General features: G+C 47.3%; 1 protein-coding gene across 6 annotated transcripts in view; it reads right to left on the bottom strand.

Moving 5' to 3' along the window:
- CUX1 (cut like homeobox 1) overlaps positions 1-17,947 on the bottom strand; it is a 472,474-nt gene that overhangs the window by 152,765 nt on the left and 301,762 nt on the right. For all 6 annotated transcript variants that reach the window (XM_032756129.2, XM_032756134.2, XM_032756132.2 and 3 more), the window contains exon 8: positions 16,771-16,837. In XM_032756129.2, the coding sequence (XP_032612020.1) occupies positions 16,771-16,837 (67 nt within the window). The remainder of the gene's footprint in view (positions 1-16,770; positions 16,838-17,947) is intronic.

The raw sequence follows: 17,947 nt of genomic DNA, 5'->3' as shown, positions 1-17,947 counted from the left end.
GTTGCAGTGAGCCAAGATCGCGTCACTGCACTCTAGCCTGGGTGAGAGAGCAAGACCCTGTCTCAAAAAAAAAAAAAAAAAAAAAAAAAAAGAATAAAATAAAAAAAATAGATAAATAAAAATAACTAAATAGACTTTATTTTGCATGGGGCTCAGCTCTCATTCTGGCTTCTACACAGTTGGCCTGTTATTCTACCATTTACTAAAGACTCCTTCTTTAATGTACTTAAATTTGAGCAGTTTTTATTTTCAAACTTTTTTTTTTTAAAAATAGAAATTATGTCTCACTGTTTTGCCCAGGCTGGTCTTGAAGTCCTGGCCTCAAACGACCCTCCCGCCGTGGCCTCCCAAAGTGTTAGGATTACAGGCGTGAGCCACTGCACCTGGCCAATTGAGCAATTTTTATATACAAACTTTTTCTTAGTTTTGACATCTGCAAAAATTCAGAAAGCTACTATAAGAAAATGACAATCAACCATCTGCATACAAAAAGAATTAGTCACTTAACACAACTGGTCCTTTTTCCATTGGAAAAATCCATCGGAAATTGGATTTCTAATTACATTTGGGCTTTCCATGGAAACCGCAGAGCAGCCGGTCATCTATATATTCATTAAATCCTACAAATTGGAGAGTTTTTTTTTTTTTTTTTTTTTTTTGAGATGGAGTCTCATTCTGTTGACTAGGCTGAAATGCAGTGGCATGATCTCGCTGCCTCAGCTTTTTGAGTAGCTGGGACTACAGGCGTGCACCACCACGCCCGGCTAATTTTCGTATTTTCAGTAGAGATGGGGTTTCATCATGTTAGCCAGGCGGGTCTCGAACTCCTGACCTCAGGCAGTCTGCCCACCTCAGTCTCCCAAAGTGCTGGGATTACAGGCATGAGCCACTGCTCCCGGCCTGCAGAGATTTTTTTTTCAAGGGTGGGAAGATCACACATCACCCAACTTAGAAGAAGTAAAAAGGTAAAAATATAGGCTATTCCATAAAATTTCAAGAATAAGCTGTGCTTTTGTGCTTCAGGCTATTTGGATAGCAAGGATTCTCAACACTACATAATTTTTTTTATAAGATGGAGTCTTGCTCTGTTGCCCAGGCTGGAGTGCAGTGGCGTGATTTCAGCTCACTGCAACCTCCACCTCCTGGGTTCAAGTGATTCTCCTGCCTCAGCCTCCCAAGTAGCTGGGATTACAAGCTCCCGTCACCACGCCCAGCTAATTTTTGTGCTTTTAGTACAGATGGGGTTTTGCCATGTTGGCCAGGCTGGTCTCGAACTCTTGACCTCAGGTGATCCACCCATCTCAGCCTCCCAAAGTGATGGAGTTACAGGTGTGAGCCACCTCACCTGGCCAACACTACATAATTTTTATTTTTTCCCAACTCCCTTTAGGAAAATCAGAGGGCACTGCCGTGGTCATGTGGGGGTTAATTCTCACTGATGTTGAATGCCCCAGTCTTTGCTCTGTTCATTGGAGCATTAAATCTGAAGGCTCAGGAGAACGATGCAGTCGGGCTGTGCAGGAGTGATGCCATAAAACTCGGCATTAAAAATTCATATTGCAGGCTTGCCTTAGAACTCAGCACTGGCTGAAAGGAGAGGTGGCGAGGAAATATGAGACACCCCACTGTCTTTCTGGCAATTGGAGACGTTCCTCAACAAATAGCACCTCGGGAAGAGAATGAAAGGGCAAACAAGCCGTGAAGGAAATCAATGAGTTCAATTATCTCGCTCGCTCCTGCCTTCCTATAGGAAACTTTTCATTCTTTGAGGTGGGTTCCAAAAAGTTTTTTTTTTTTTTTTTTTTTTGAGATGGAGTCTCACTCTGTCGCCCAGGCTGGAGTGCAGTGGCGCAATCTCGGCTTACTGCAAGCTCTGCCTCCCGGGTTCACGCCATTCTCCTGCCTCAGCCTCTCCGAGTAGCTGGGACTACAGGTGCCCGCCACCACGCCCGGCTAAATTTTTTTTTTGTATTTTTAGTAGAGACAGGGTTTCACCGTGGTCTCGATCTCCTGACCTCGTGATCCGTCCGCCTCGGCCTTCCAAAGTGCTGGGATTACAAGCGTGAGCCACCGCGCCCGGCCCCAAAAAGTTTTTTAACGAAATCCCCGAACAAGAGCCCTGGGCATCCTTGCTGGGTGCCTGGCTGTTTGGCACCTCTTCTAATTTGTTTCACACCAGCCCAGGGTGCCCCAAATTCTCCAAGTCAGATGGAGCCAGAGCTCCAATGTGGGCCGCCACCTTGGTGTCACAGTCAGCTGGGAGGGGACCTAACAGCTTGTTCTCACTTTAAAACTTGGATCTTGCAAAAATGTGGCACATAGAAGACAGTTAGTTACTAGATTATTAACCACTGGTGTTGATTTTTTCTTTGAGATGGAGTCTCACTCTGTTTCCCAGGCTGGAGTGCAATGGCACAATCTCGGCTCACTGCAGCCTCTGCCTCCCGGGTTCAAGCCATTCTCCTGCCTCAGCTTCCCGAGTAGCTGGGATTACAGGCACCCACCACCACGCCCAGCTAATTTTTGTATTTTTAGTAGAGACGGGGTTTTACCATGTTGGCCAGGCTGGTCTTGAACTCCCGACCTCAAGTTATCTGCCCGTCTTGGCCTCCCAAAGTGCTGGGATTACAGAGGTGAGCTGCCGTGCCTGGCCCCGGTGTTGATTTTTTAGAGACACATCTATGAAGGCATTTGCAGCTGTGCAATGGTTTGAACTTGGAACTTTTGGCCACCCACCATATTTAGTGGCATCTCAATGGTGACAAATGCGGATTTTAAAATTTAGGGTCCCTGAGGAAGATGATGGGAAACAAAGCCTTGTACCTGGGTGTCCCAGCTGTGGCACACTAATATGGATGAGTAGGTCTTGCAGTGCGGATAACGATTTTTACAAATTCATCATGGAAAGTGACAGAATTCTTAAGAGTGGGAAGAGACTTTGAGCAGGGGGAGGTAAGCAGACCGTTTTAAAATGTGCCAGGTGATGCCAGGTGCCTTGCAGGCAGCAGCAGCAGCAATGTCAGCCACCCATTATAGAGGTCCTGTGCCAGGCACTAATGTGGCATTCTTTTTTTTTTTTTTTTGAAACAGAGTCTCTGTTGCCCGAGCTGGAGTGCAGTGGTGCGATTTCAGCTCACTGCAACCTCCACCACCCCAGTTCAAGTGATTCTTCTGCCTCAGCCTTCTGAGTAGCTAGAATTACAGGCACCTGCCACCACGCCCGGCAAATTTTTATATTTTTAGTAGAGACAGGGTTTTGTCATGTTGGCCAGTCTGGTCTCAAACTCTTGGCCTCAAATGATCCACCTGCCTTGACCTCCCAAAGTGCTGGAATTATAGGTGAGGCGTGGCATTCTTTTACTTATAAAAATACTGAGGTCTGAGTAAGGAAACCTCCTGCCCTGCTTGAGGTTACATAATTCATGGAGTTGGGAATTAAACCCAGGTCTTTACGATGTTGTGACCCAGTTCTTCCCACCGTGACTCATGCTGTGCCCAGTGCCCTGGATGCAGCCCTGCCTGAAGGCCACTCCACAAACAGGCCCTGCTGGGAGACAGCATCAGAGATCCAGGCCTCTGGGAAGTAGAACTGGGCAAGAAAGTGCAAGAGGCTGACAAAGGGGCCAGCTCCTCCATCCTGCCTGGCATCCGGTCCAATCCAGTGCTGTGGCCGAGGGAGGGGCTTTGTGGGGTCACACCTGGGGACAGATGGGACCCGAGTCAGGGTCTCTGAGCCATGCACATCATCCACTGTCCCTGACTTTTCACTAGAGACATCTACAAATGTCACAGAGCAGCAGTCTAGGAACAGGGGCCCTGTGCCAGTACTGCTGTGAGCCTTTGGAGAATTCTGGGCTTCCAAACGCTCGTCTGATGATGGTCTTGGGAGGCTACCTCAAGATGCCACAGCCAGCTGGGCATGGTGGCTCATGCCTGTAATCCCAGCACTTCTGGAGGCTGAGGTGGGCCAATCACCTGAGGTCAGACCAGCTTGGCCAACATGGCGAAACTCTGTCTCTACTAAAAATACAAAAATTCGCCAGGCGTGGTGGCACACACCTGTAGTCCCAGCTACTCGGGAGGCTGAGGCAGAAGAATCGCTTAAATCTGGGAGGTGGACATTGCAGTGAGCCGTGATCATGCCACAGCACTCCAGCCTGGGCGACAGAGCAAGACTCCGTCTCAAACAAAAAAACCAAACCAAAACAAACAAACAACATGAAAAAGATGCCACAGCCACTGGCAGAATATGAAGGCATAGAAAGAACAGGGACAAAGCTCCCCAGATTAAAACCCACAGGGCAATGGAAGCAGTGTAATAAATCAGGCTCCTGAACAGCAGGGAAATAAGTGGTAAGTCTTAGGGCTCACCTACATGATGGAATGTTACGCAATATGCACTGTGTTTCTGAAGAATATTTAATGATAAGCAAGAAATATTTACAACATGTCAGGTTGAAAAAAAAACAAAACCCTAGAAATCAAAATCATGTTATCAGTCTATGCCACTGGTAAAAAACAGATGAGTTTGGGCGAAGTAGCTCATTCCTATAATCCCACCCAGCACTTTGGGAGGCCAAGGTGGGAGGATTGTTTGAGCCCAGGAGTTCAAAACCAGCCTGGGCAACACGGCAAGACCCTGTCTCTACAAAAAATACAAAACCGGCCTGGGGTAGGGTGCACACCTGCAGTCCTAGCTACTTGGGAGGCTGAGGTGGGAGGATCGCTCAAGCCCAGGAGTTGGAGGCTGCAGTGAGCTCTGATAGTGCCACTGCCCTGCAGTCTGGGTGACAGGGTGACACCCTATCTCGTAAAAAGAAAAAAGAAAGCACTATATAGATCGGGGTCCCCAGTACCTGGGCCACATTTGTGGCCTGTTAGGAACTGGGCCACACAGCAGATGTGCTGCAGGAGGGAAGCTTCATCTGTATTTACAGCTGCTCCCCATTGCTCTCATGACTGCTTGAGCTCTGCCTCCTGTCAGATCAGCAGCAGCATTAAGATTCTCACAGGAGCGCAAATCCTACTGTGAACTGCGCATGTGAGGGATCCAGGCTGCACACTCCTTAGGAGAATCTAATGCCTGATGATCTGTCACTGTCTCCCATCACCCCCAGATGGGACCGTCTAGTTGCAGAAAAAGCAGCTCAGGGCTCCCACTGATTCTACATGGATGGTGAGTTGTAGAATTATTTCATTATATATTACAATGTCATAGTAATAAAGTGCACAATAAATAGAACGTGCTTGAATCATCCTGAATCGCGCCCCACACTGCACTGGTCCATGGAAAAACTGTCTTTCACGAAACTGGTCCCTGTTGCCAAAAAGGTTGGGGACAGCTGTGTTAGATGATTTTGCCTAACTGTAGGCTAATTAACGTGGGTGTTCTGAGCACGTTTAAAATAGGCGAGGCTAAGCTATGACGTTTAGGTTAGGTGTGCCAAACGCATTTTAGACTTAAGGTATTTACAAGTTACGATGGGTTCCGGGGGACATAATGCCATTGTAAGGAACAATCTGTATAGAAAAAAAGACTATGGAAATAGGCCAAAATGTTAACAATGATCATCTTTGCTGTGGGATTATGAGTGATGATCTGCTTCCTTTAAAAAAATCTTTGAGAATTTTCTAAATTTTGTATAGTAAACATGTATGGCTTTTGTACTTAAAAATAATGTCATGGGCCGGGCGCGGTAGCTCACGCCTGTAATCCCAGCACTTTGGAAGGCCAAGGTGGGCGGATCACTTGAGACCAGGAGTTCAAGACCAGCCTGGCCAACATGATAAAACCCCATCTCTACAAAAAATACACACACATACACACACACACACACACACACACACACACACACACAGAGCTGGAAGTGGTGGTACACACTTGTAGTCCCAGGTACTCGTGAGGCTGAGGCCGCAGAATCGCTTGAACCCAAGAGGCAGAGGTTGCAGTGAGCCAAGATCGCACCATTGTACTCCAGCCTGGGCAACAGAGTGAGACTCTGTCTCAAAAATAAAATAAAATAAAAAAGGGAAAATAATGTCATGTAAAAGGAAACAGCCTATAATTCCAGCTACTTGGGTGGCTGAGGTGGGAAGATTGCTTGAACCCAGGAGGTGGAGGTTGTAGTGAGCCAAGATTGAATCACCGCACTCCAGCCTGGGTGATAGAGTGAGACCTTGTCTCAAAAAAATAAATAAAATAAAATAAAATAAAATAAAATAAAATAAAAAACAGTAGGACTGGCTGAGACTGCATGATAAAATTTTTTTTAAAAAAATTATTTATGTATATTCATAAACATGTTTATGTACAGGGACACATGTACAGGGCCTGTTTATTTATTTATTTTTTGAGATAGAGTTTTGTTCTTGTCACCCAGGCTGGAGTGGAGTGGTGCGATCTCGGGAGTATCCCACAGGAAGGATGGTTCTCCTTTCCGCCAGCCTTCCCGCATCTCTTCACAAGGTCCCTTGGTGGAACCAGGCAGCGTGAGGCAAGTCACTTTCTCCTCTGCCACTTCTGAAGCAAATAAGACGTGCTATGTCACTGAGATTTGCGTGGCCAAGGCCCTCCCAGCGGCGGCCAGGGACTCCCTGTGGTGAGTCAGAACCTCATAGCTTTAAGGAATTTTACTGGGGGCAGAAGGTGGCGTGAATGTTTCAGGCTGGGCCTCCGTCCTAACTCTTCACTGTTAAAGCACTTGAAGGCTGGGTGGCGCCTGCTTTCTGCTTAGGAGCCAACAGCATCCTGAGTTTACCTTTCCAGAGCGCAAACGTCCTCACTGGGCAGGCTGCAGGCTGAACGCTACAGAGGCCGTTCAGCTCTGCGGTAACCCTGACCCACTCATCATCACGGGGAAGGCTCAAGAGTTCCTGCACAGCCACTATGTGCTAAGCCTGTGGTGTACAGAGCGTGGGATAAAGGCCCTCTTTTGACGTAGTTTTCAGTCAACACTTAAAAAATGGGGCCGGACACGGTGGCTCATGCCTGTAATCCCAGCACTTTAGAAGGCCAAGGTGGGCGGATCACCTGAGGTCAGGAGATCGAGACCAGCCTGGCCAACATGGTGAAACCCTGTCTTTACTAAAAAGACAAAAATTAGCTGGGCGTGGTGTCCTGTGCCTGTAATCCCAGATACTTGGGAGGCTGAGACATAAGAATCGCTTGAACCCAGGAGGCAGAGGTTGCAGTGAGCCGAGATCATGCCACTGCACTCCAGCCTGGGTGACACAGGGAGACTCTGTCTCAAAAAAAAAAAAAAAAAATTCTATCCACATTTATTTTACAATATATCGGCATTAACTATCGTCACTGTCTAATACATCTCTCAAACGTATTCCTCCTGTCTACCTATAAATGTGTATCATTTAACCAACCTCTCCTCACCCCCTGGTAACCACCATTCTTAAGTTTTATGTGATCAACGTTTAGAGTCTACATGAGTGCGATCTTGTGGTGTTCGTCTTTCTGTGCCTGGTTCATTTCACTTAATGTAACGCCCCCCAGATGAATCCATGTTGTTGTTGCAAATGGCAGGATTTCCTTTCGTAAGGCTCCATCGTATTCTGCTGTGGATCTACATCACGTTTTCTTCATCCATTCATCTGAAGCTGGGCACATAGGTCACTTCCGCATCTAGGCTGCTGTGTGAATAGCGCTGTGATAAACGTGTGAGTGCAGGCATGCCTGCAACACAGCCATTTCCTTTCTTTGGATAAATATCCAGCAGTGACATTGCTGATTGTAGCCTGCATTTGGCACTGCTATGCAGGCTGCAGAAACGCCCGTTATCCGCCCTGACCCCCACAATTCTGGGATGCAGGAAGGGGTGTGTCATGACACCCCCATTTCACAGATCACCATATGTGCTACCATCTATACACTGTATTCACTCAACAGTCCATTACCCATTTCCTTCACATATACGCTGCAAGATCCCTAGGCTTAACTTAACAGTGAATCAGAAAAACTTTAAGCATCTCTTAAATAGATAAAATCTGTAGGAATGCACATTAAACCCAGGTGACAGTCTGTGAATAATGATTTTCTCTACCCTCTCAAAGGATGCTGGATCAATATGATTGCTTTATTGGCCAGGCGTGGTGGCTCATGCCTTGTAATCCCACACTTTGGGAGGCCGAGATGGGTGGATCACTTGAGCTCAGGAGTTCGACACCAGCCTAGGTAATATTGTGAAAGCCCGTCTCTACTAAAAATACAAAAATTAGCTGGGTGTGGTGGTACACACCTGTGATACCAGCTACTTGGGTGGCTGAGGTGGGAAAATCGTTTGAAACCGGGAGGTGGAGGTTATAGTGAGCTAAGATTGCATCACTGTACTCCAGCCTGGGTGACAGAGTGAGACCCTGTCTCAAAATAAATAAATAAATAAAAGCAGTAGGACTGGTTGAGAGACTGTATGATAAAAATTTTTAAAAAACTGATTGCATGTTTATATTTGCAAACATGTTTATACACATGGACACATGCACAGTGCCTCTCTGTTTTTTCTGAGATGGAGTCTCGCTCTGTTGCCCAGGCTGGAGTGCAGTGGCAAGATCTCTGCTCACAGCAAGCTCCGCCTCCCGGGTTCACACCATTCTTCTGCCTCAGCCTCTCGAGTAGCTGGGACTACAGGCACCCGCCACCACGCCAGGCTAATTTTTGTATTTTTAGTACAGACGGGGTTTCATCGTGTTAGCCAGGATGGTCTCGATCTCCTGACCTCGTGATCCACCCGCCCTGGCCTCCCAAAGTGCTGGGATTACAGGCGTGAGCCACCGCGCCCGGCAATTTTTTTTTATTTTTTATTTTTGAGACAGAGTCTCACTCTATTGCCCAGGCTGGAGTGCAGTGGCGCGATCTTGGCCCACTGCAACCTCTGCCTCCTGAGTTCAAGCGATTCTCCTACCTTAGCCTCCCGTGTAGCTGGGATTACAGGCATGCGCCACCACACCCGGCTAATTTTTGTATTTTTAGTAGAGATGGGGTTTCACCATGTTGGCTGGTCTGGTCTTGAACTTCTGACCTCAGGTGATCCATCCGTCTCGGCCTCCCAGAGTTCTGGGATTACAGGTGTGAGCCACCGTGCCCAGCTGCCTCTCTATGTGTACGTGCTTTTGCGTAGAGTGTGTGAGCCTGTGTGTGTGCATGTGATGTCTGTAAGCCCCCTCCCACCCTACCTTTACTCTATCGTTCCAGCACCTGACACTACACCTACTATGGTAAAGCAGGCCTTCCCTAAACATCAATGAAGGAGAGGAGTAAAGTTTGGCAATTCTCACTGATGCTTTGCAATAGACATGTCTATTACATGTCAATTACATTTCCTAGCCATGTCTGGGGTCCACAGAACAGGCAAAGAATCTTCAGCGCTCAGAGGAATTTCTACCTGGACTTGGAACTATGAAGCCACCCCCTTATTTGTGTCTAGCCCCCAGCCTGGGGAGACACCAGGTCATGGTTGTACTATTCAGAGTGGGCCAAGACAACTGGTGTTAGTACAAAAGACAAGGAAAATCCTTCAGGGCTCACCCAGGCATCAATTTTTAGGTGTGGAGCAAAATACTTGTACGCAGATGAAAAAAATCCCAAGAATTCTACAAAACCCACAAGCCCTTTTGGAGATAAGACACAGGAAGAAAAAAAAAAAAGGCCATTGGTTTTTCCCTGCAAGTCTGATTTAGTGCTCTCTAAGGTTTAGGGGACAGGAGGTTCTTTATTCAAGTCCATACTCTGAAAACCATAAAAGTGGCTGCTTCTCTATTTTTAGGGAAATTAATCCAACCAGGGTAATTACAGCAACTCGTACTGGAAACTGATGACTCATCAAAAAGACAGGAAATAGAAAATTTTACATTCTTAAAGGTACAGCAGACAGACTATTTTCAGGATGCTTAAGTTGCCCTTTTCAAATTCAATCAGGGGATGCAATATTTGTCTAAGTATGATGGTCAAGACAGTTGGGTGATTCTCAGGTTTAGTCAACTGGGCTCTACCGGGCCCCAGTTCCGTGAGTCTTTCATGCGGAATTATTGTTCAAAAAGGGAAAAATCAATCTGCTAGGGTAAATACAATGGGGGCTTGTGAGGCTGGGAAAGGCTGAACCCCCCGGGAATGCCTGCCTTCACCTGGCTAGCCCTCACCTTTGCTGCTTGATTACAAAGCTGGCACCAGAAAGGGGCTTTGAAGACCGCCGTGGTCTCAAGCAAAGAGCACTGGAATTTGAGCCTAAAGGACCAGGTCCGGGGTGTGACTCTGCGTGTTCCTGGGACTGCTTCCTCATCCATGCAATGAGCACAATAAAAGCTGCCCCAATGACTTCAGGAAAGGGCAAACAAGATAACACTCAGGAAATCATAGTGAAATAGTCCAGAACAGTATGTAAACAAAATATCCATCCCAGCTGCTCACGCCTGTCATCCCAGCACTTCAGGAGGCCAAGGCGGGCAGATCACTTCAGTCTGGGAGTTCAAGACCAGCCTGGCCAACATGGCGAAACCTCATCTCTACTAAAAAATACAAAAATTAGCTGGGTGTGGTGGCAGATGCCTGCAATTCCAGTTACTTGGAAGACTGAGGCAGGAGAATCGCTTGAACCTGGGAGGTGGAGGATGCAGTGAGCCAAGATTGTGCCACTGCACTCCAGCCTGGGCAACAGAGCGAGACTCAGTCTCAAAAAAAATAAAAATAAAAAAACCAAAAAACAAAAATTAGCCAGGCATGGTGGCACAAGCCTGTAATCCCAGCTCCTCCAGCAGCTGAGGCAGAAGAATCACTTGAACCCGGGAGGTGGAGGTTGCAGTGAGCCATGATCGCACCACTGCACTCCAGCCTGAATAACTGAGAGAGACCCTGTCTCAAAAAAATAAAAAATAAAATAAAAAGAAAGTATCCATCCCATCCACATTTGCCATGCAGACAGTTGTGTCTTGAACTGCTGGTATCCTCCTCCTCTCCTTTTAAAAATTATTATTTTTGAGATGGGCTCTCGTTCTGTCACCCAGGCTGGAGAACAGTGATGCAATCAGAGCTTACTACAGGCTGGAACTTCCAGGCTCAAGCGAACCTTCCAACTCAGCCTCCCAAGTAAATGGAACTAAAGACACAACACCACACCCAGCTAATTTTTGTATTTTTTGGTAGAGATGGGGTCTCACTATGTTGCCCAGGCTGGTCTCGAACTCTTGGGCTCAAGTGATCCTCCCACCTCGGTCTCCCAGAGTGCTGGGATGACAGGTGTGAGCCACCGTGCCCAGCCTCCTCCCCTTTTCAAATTCTGTCTTATGTCCTCTTTTGGGACCTGGAGTTCTCTGTCCCTCCAAAGAGGCGTAGAGGCTCCCCAATGCTGAGTTAGCTACGGGAAAGTTTTCTGCTGTTTCAGAGCACGTTGTATTTTGTGACAAAGCGCTGGTTATATACACGTTATAAAGAAAATACTCTAAAATTAACCCAAGTGAAGTTCCTCGTAAATGTCTCTTTTGTAACCGTACTATGTAAGTATGTGTATATACAATGTCGTTCTTTGAAAAAAGCATATAGGCTAGGAATACAACATGAGTAACCTTAAGAAATATGAATTTTACTGGCAGGAAAGGTTTGGGAGGTGCAAATTCTCCTAAGACTAACATTAGCTATAAAAAATGTAGTATTTCAGTGCAATTCAATATTTTCTTTCATCAAGGCTCAGTGCCTCAGCCCACGAGTGGGGAGGAATTCAAGAAGCTGACTGTGTGTATTGCAGCTGGAACTCCTTTTCCAATCCAGATTCGTGGGGACAGGGCATGGGATCGTGGACTTCAGCAAAAATGGGAATTCCTGCACTTTTGCCCGGAACACTAGCCGCTTGGCTGGGAGGGCGACATTCCTGCTGGAGGGTGCAGTAGCAACCCAAACCCAAGATCAAGTAAGGAACAGCTGCAGGAGATGGACGCAAGAACTTGGGGCAGTGAGGGATGCCCAGGTCTCTCTCTGGGCCGGCTGCTGCTGCGTGATTCCAGGGATCTGCCACCTCCACGGCCATCCGTCCCAAGGAATTGTTTAGATGTTAAAATCCACACCACGTTCCTTTGCTAGAGTCTCCAAGGTTAAGGCTACCAGGGTGGTAAATCTCAATTTGCCAAGAGAAGTGGGAAGATCTGTACACAGGGTGACCATCTTAGAAGGAGATATGTTTTTAACTAAAGAAAAAAGAATGTCAGGCATAGTGGCTCATGCCTGTAATCCCAGCACTTTGAGAGGCTAAGGTGGGAGGATCACCTGAGGCCAGGGGTTTGAGGCCACTCTGGGCAACACAGTGAGACCCTGACTCTAAAAAAAAATTCAAAAAAGAAAAAAAGGGCAGAAATAATTCATTTATTTAACCCAGAAATGGTTATAATCGGAAACCTTGCAATCCTCTTACACAACAACTGTTTTGGCAAAGCCCCCATATTCCAACAAATATTAAACTGTGCTTGCCATTTGTCTAAGGAATCTTGCATTAATAAACATGAAGAAGAACACTTTTACCTCCCACTCTCAACGACAGGACAAAACAAAGACCAGCTGTATTCATCAATGGGCCCTTGTTCTGCACATAAAGGCTAATTACATTTTGCTTCAAGCCTACACATGGAAAACTTTACTGCCGTTGTCTCCGCCACAGTCAGCCCGTGCTGTCCCAGCTGACGCATGGTGATGACTGCTCACGATAAACTGGGGTCTCGGAGCAGCCTCAGTGCCACAGACCTGCGGGCTTCTCTCCAAAACAGGGGAGAGGGATGGGTACCCTGTGACATCTCCCCAAGACAGACAGGCAATGTGGGCCCAGTCCGTCGTGGTGATGCGGTGAAGGTCAATTTCCTCCAAGGCCGTTAATTTCAGAAACACATACCACGTCCTGCTCTGAGCTTGCTGTGAATAGCTTCTATCTGTCGACAGCTTAGCCTCAGACTCTCACCATGCCAGGTGCTGTACACATACATCCCATTCCTCTTCAAAACCACCCAGCATGCCGGGTGCGGTGGCTCACGCCTGTAATCCCAGCACTTTAGGAGGCTGAGGTGGGCAGATCATGAGGTCAAGAGATCAAGACCATCCTGGCTAACATGGTGAAACCCTGTCTCTACTAAAAATATAAAAATTAGCTGGATGTGGTGGCGCACGCCTGTAATCCCAGCTACTTGGGAGGCTGAGGCAGGAGAATCGCTTGAACTCAGGAGGTGGAGGTTGTAGTGAGCCGAGATCGCACCACTGCACTCCAGCCTAGACGACAGAGCAAGATTCCATCTCAAAACAACAACAACAACAACAACAACAAAAACCACCCAGTGACTTGACTTCTGGTATGCCCATTGTACACGTCAGAAAGGGAGATGGACAGCTCATAGCTCATTCAGGGTCACGCAGAGAGCTGGTAGTGGACCCTAGTGAATCACTCCCAAGTCAGTCTTTCTCCAAAACCCATCTTCCTTCATGCCTCTCCAATTCCCATCAACAAATATTTAAGAATCCCTCCTTTTTTTTTTTTTTGAGACAGGGTCTTGCTCTGTCACCCAGGTTGGAGTACAGTGGTATAATCTAGGCTCACTGCAGCCTCAACCTCCTGGGCTCAAGCAATCCTCCCACTTCAGCCCCATAAGTAGCCGGGACTGCAGTTAGGAGCTACTACACCGGGATAATTTTTGTATTTTTTGTAGAGACAGGGTTTCACCATGTTGCCCAGGCTGGTCTTGAACTCCTGGGCTCAAGTGAGCTGCCCGCCTCAGCCTCCCAAAGTGCTGGGATTACAGGTGTGAACCACTGCGCCCACCCCTAAGAATCCCTCCTTCAAAAGAGGGGAAATAAGTTATTTTTGAAATGCTGTAAGACCATATGTGAAAAGATTTGCCCCCAAGGGGCTTATATTCATAAGCATGAATGAAAACGTGTCTGGTCTAATAAAATACATGTAGGTTGGACTTGAAGCAGGTGGAATAGTAACAAATCTGTCCTGGAAAATAAAAGGGGAGGGAAAGGCAGAGGGGGAGGTCTCAGAATGAGCCCATGGCCTCCAAAGTTAAAAGAAAGTAGCCAAGATCCAATTCTCTCAGGCCATTCTCTGCATTTTTGGGGGATGACTTACTCCGGGAACTATGACAGTACGTGGTTGGTCCTAGGCTGCCTTTGTCAGTGTCAGACCGTTTCTGATGTGGGAAATGCCCCGCCAGGCTGCGCCCATCCTACCCCACAGGCAAATCGTTCGGAACCTCTGGATGGTCCTCCCCAAGACAGGCTTCGCCAGGCTTGCATCTTCACAAACCTCTGCAAACCCTGACTTGACTCATCTTCCAATCCCGAATCCCATACCACCCTCTTTAGGAAGACTTCCTTGACAATTCTTTCCCTGTGCTCCCCTGGTGCCAGGGATGTATTATGCCCTTCCCCAGCTCCCCTGGCTGGTGGGAGGAGAGAAGGGATCAGATAAGGGGTCCCTGGCACTGCCCTGGGTCCCTCTCCCCTCCCCAAGGCCACGGCTCCCCTCAAGGGGGCCCTCACCTTCAGGCTCTAGCTATCTTTCCCCCCTCTGGCTCATTCAAACCCAAGCATGGAAACCCTGCCGGTACTATGAGCCTAGGAACTGCACCTCTGCAAATAGGGCCAATATTGACTTTTTTTTTTTTTTTTTTTTGCGATGGAGCCTGGCTCTGTAGTCCAGGCTGGAGTGCAGTGGTGCTATCTCGGTTCATTGCAATCTGCCTCCCAAGTTCAAGCGATTCTCCTGCATCAGCCACCTCAGTAACTGGGGTTATAGGCACACGCCACCATGCCCAGCTGATTTTTATATTTTTAGTAGAGACGGGGTTTTGCCATGTTGGCCAGGCTGGTCTCGAACACCTGATCTCAGGTGATCCACCTGCCTCGGCCTCCCAAAGTGCTGGGATTACAGGCGTGAGCCACTGCACCCTGCCAAACTCTCCTTTGACTATCCCAATGCGGGTGTCCTGCCTGCCACCTGTAGGCTCCCTGTCTGACCTGCTGACAGTCAGTGCCCCATCCCCTTGACTGCCATGCTGGATTGCAATGGCCCGTCTCCCCATGGAGCCATAAAAGTCTCAGAATTTGCACAGGGCAAGACACAGAAGAAGCCTCTGTGAACATCTGTTGAATCAATGAATGAATCTATTATCTCTGAGCCGTGCGCCTATCATCTAACCGAGTGAGTCTCTTTCCCTTCGTGTACACCACGCCCCTCAGCCTGGCTCACCACTGGGGAGACAAGAATGTTTCTTACTTCAGAGGGCAGGTGGGGCACACCCCAAGAGAGCCACTGCCCTCTCAGCTACAGTCCTGAGACAGGGCTAATTTTTACGTGAAGGACAATCAGCCCCTGACATGTTTTTTAAAACTAAAAAAAATTTTTAAAATTTTTTTGGGGGCAGGGTCTTGCTCTGTTGTCCAGGCTGGAGTGCAGTGGTACGATCATAGCTCACTGCAGCCTCAACTCCTGGGTTCACGTGATCCTCCCACCTCAGGCTCCCAAGTAGCTGGCACTACAGGTGCACACCACCATGCCCGGTGAAATATAGTAATTTTTAAAAATCAGATTTACTGAGAAAAACAACTTACTTAGTGCAAGTAAGTAAGTTGCTTAATCAGGTCCAAGCAGAAGTAATTGAGAGAAGAGAGTAGCTGATCTAGTGGTGATGTTTTAGTCTTTGTAAGTTTCATACTCATGATCAGAATCCGTTCTGACCACCAGGGTGGGAAGCTGGGCTCTCGAGGTCTCGGGCTACTAAACGACTCAGAGCAAAGGGCCAAGAACCCCATACAGCATCCTGAAAGCAACAGACCCAGCAGCACCCTCAAAGCCCAAGGTCACGTGAGATGGGGCAGAGGGACAGTAAGTGCCAGCACCCCATACAGAGCTGGAGCCTGGCGGGACAGTGGCGCCATTCAGAAGCACTCATCTTCTTGCCGATGCCCACGGAGGCACTGTGTGAGCCCAGTGCAGGGACCTTTGTAACTGGAATATGGAAACCCAAGAGACATGGCAGTAAACACGCGTGTGTGTTTCCACGGAAGATGGCAAGAGCCTTCCAGAACAGGAAAAAGGGGTTCAAACTCTAGCCTGGCATTGCCCCCCCGGGAATTTGGTAGAGGAGGCAATGGCTAGGAGCAATTTCTGCCATTTCTTCATCTTTTCATGATTTATGTTGATTATTATTTCTTCCTTGCTGGCGTTCTGCATGAAAGATGGGCTGGTAAAAAGGACACTTGCAGTGGACACATCTAATTTCCTTTGGATGAGAGCTGGGTAGGAACTTGGCCTTTTGTGACTCTGCCTGCCTGAATCTGTGTCTATCCATATATCCACACCTAGCATTGTTAGGTGTGACATGAACCCCTACGACTGCATGGGAATGTGCTTATTCTGGGGCAGGCCTTCCTAAAGGGCCCTGGGAGAAATGAAGAACTGTGGCCCAGTGAAAAAGACATGTGATTTACCCAGACCCAACTCCACACAAAAAATGTCCCATGTGTCACATCTTATATAAACTAACTTCCAAATTTTCATGGCAGAAGGCATAGCAGTGACCAGCATTCACAATAAAGAAGGAAAGAAGTTTGTTGGAAGTATTACCCAGTGAGTGCTAGAACGTGCATTGAACCGACGCGAGTAACTCATGGGAAATACACTGTGTCCCTGCAGCAGCACAGAGGTCAAGAACCTTCTCGATCCTGCCCTACTCAAGCAAAATCAGGTGAGAAATGCATACAGATAAGGGAGGCCAAGCAGAGAGACTTACTTTGCAGTAGTTTCTTCATCGTATTTGGTTTTCAGGTCAAATAATTCTGTTCGAGTTTTTTCCAGGGCTGAAAGGCAAAGAATTACTAACTATTTAAATGAAATTTTAAAAGAATGCATACACAGGTAATCTATTCCCATTTCAAAAGAGGCAAAGATTTCTGTGAAGAGCGAGGTGTGTGGAAAAATAAAGATTAAAGAAACACAAAAGAGGCCAAGATAATGAAAATATAAAAAATTGAATAGGAAATCCCCTTTCATTTCTGCCTCATCTAATCCCAAGCACCTACAAAGACAGAACCAATGTTAGTAGTTTCCTCCCTCCCTCCCTTCCTCCCTCCCTTCCTTCTTTCCCACTCTCCCTTCCTTCTTTCTTTCTTTCCCTTCCATTGTTAAGAGACAAGTTTTCTCACTCTGTCATCCAGGCTGGAGTACAATGGCACAATCACAGCTTACTGCATACTTGAACTCCTGGGCTCAAGCCATCCTCTTGCCTCAGCCTCCCAAGTAGCTGGGACTACAGGTGCAAGCCACTACACTTGGCTAATATTTTAAAACACTGTTGTAGAGACAGGGTTTTGCTATGTTGCCCAGGCTGGTCTTGAACTCCTGGCCTGAAGTCATTCTCCCACCTTGGCCTCCCAAAGGGCTGGGATTACAGGTGTGGGCCACCACACCTGGATGATTTCACGTTTTAAGGTGTACTTTATTATTTCTGGCTGGGCGAGGTGGCTCACACTTTGGGAGGCTGAGATGGGCAGATCACCTGAGGTCAGGAGTTTGAGACCAGCCTGGCCAACATGGCGAAACTCTGTTTCTACTAAAAATGCAAAAATTAGCCAAGCATGGTGGCGCATAGCCTGTAATCCCGGCTACTTGGGAGGATAAGGCAGGAGAATCGCTTGAACCCTGGAGATGCAGGTTGCAGTGAGCCAAGATCATGCCACTGCACTCCAGGCCTGGGTGACAGAGCGAGACTTGTTTCAAAAAAGTGTAACAAAATAAAAGAAAGTGTATTTTATATTTAAAAAATTTTTCATACATAATTGCACGTATATATGTGTGTGTATATATCTTTTTTTATTTTCTACTCCCATAAATGGGATGGTATGAATATTTCTTAAGACTAGCTCTTTTTCCTGGGCAGTATGGTATGGGAGTCCTTCCACATGTGGACG

Source organism: Hylobates moloch, unplaced genomic scaffold, assembly GCF_009828535.3.
Source record: "Hylobates moloch isolate HMO894 unplaced genomic scaffold, HMol_V3 SCAFFOLD_1, whole genome shotgun sequence".
Lineage (NCBI taxonomy): Eukaryota > Metazoa > Chordata > Mammalia > Primates > Hylobatidae > Hylobates > Hylobates moloch.
The sequence above is the reverse complement of the archived record's forward strand: the minus strand, read 5'-3'. Positions and strand labels throughout refer to the sequence as shown.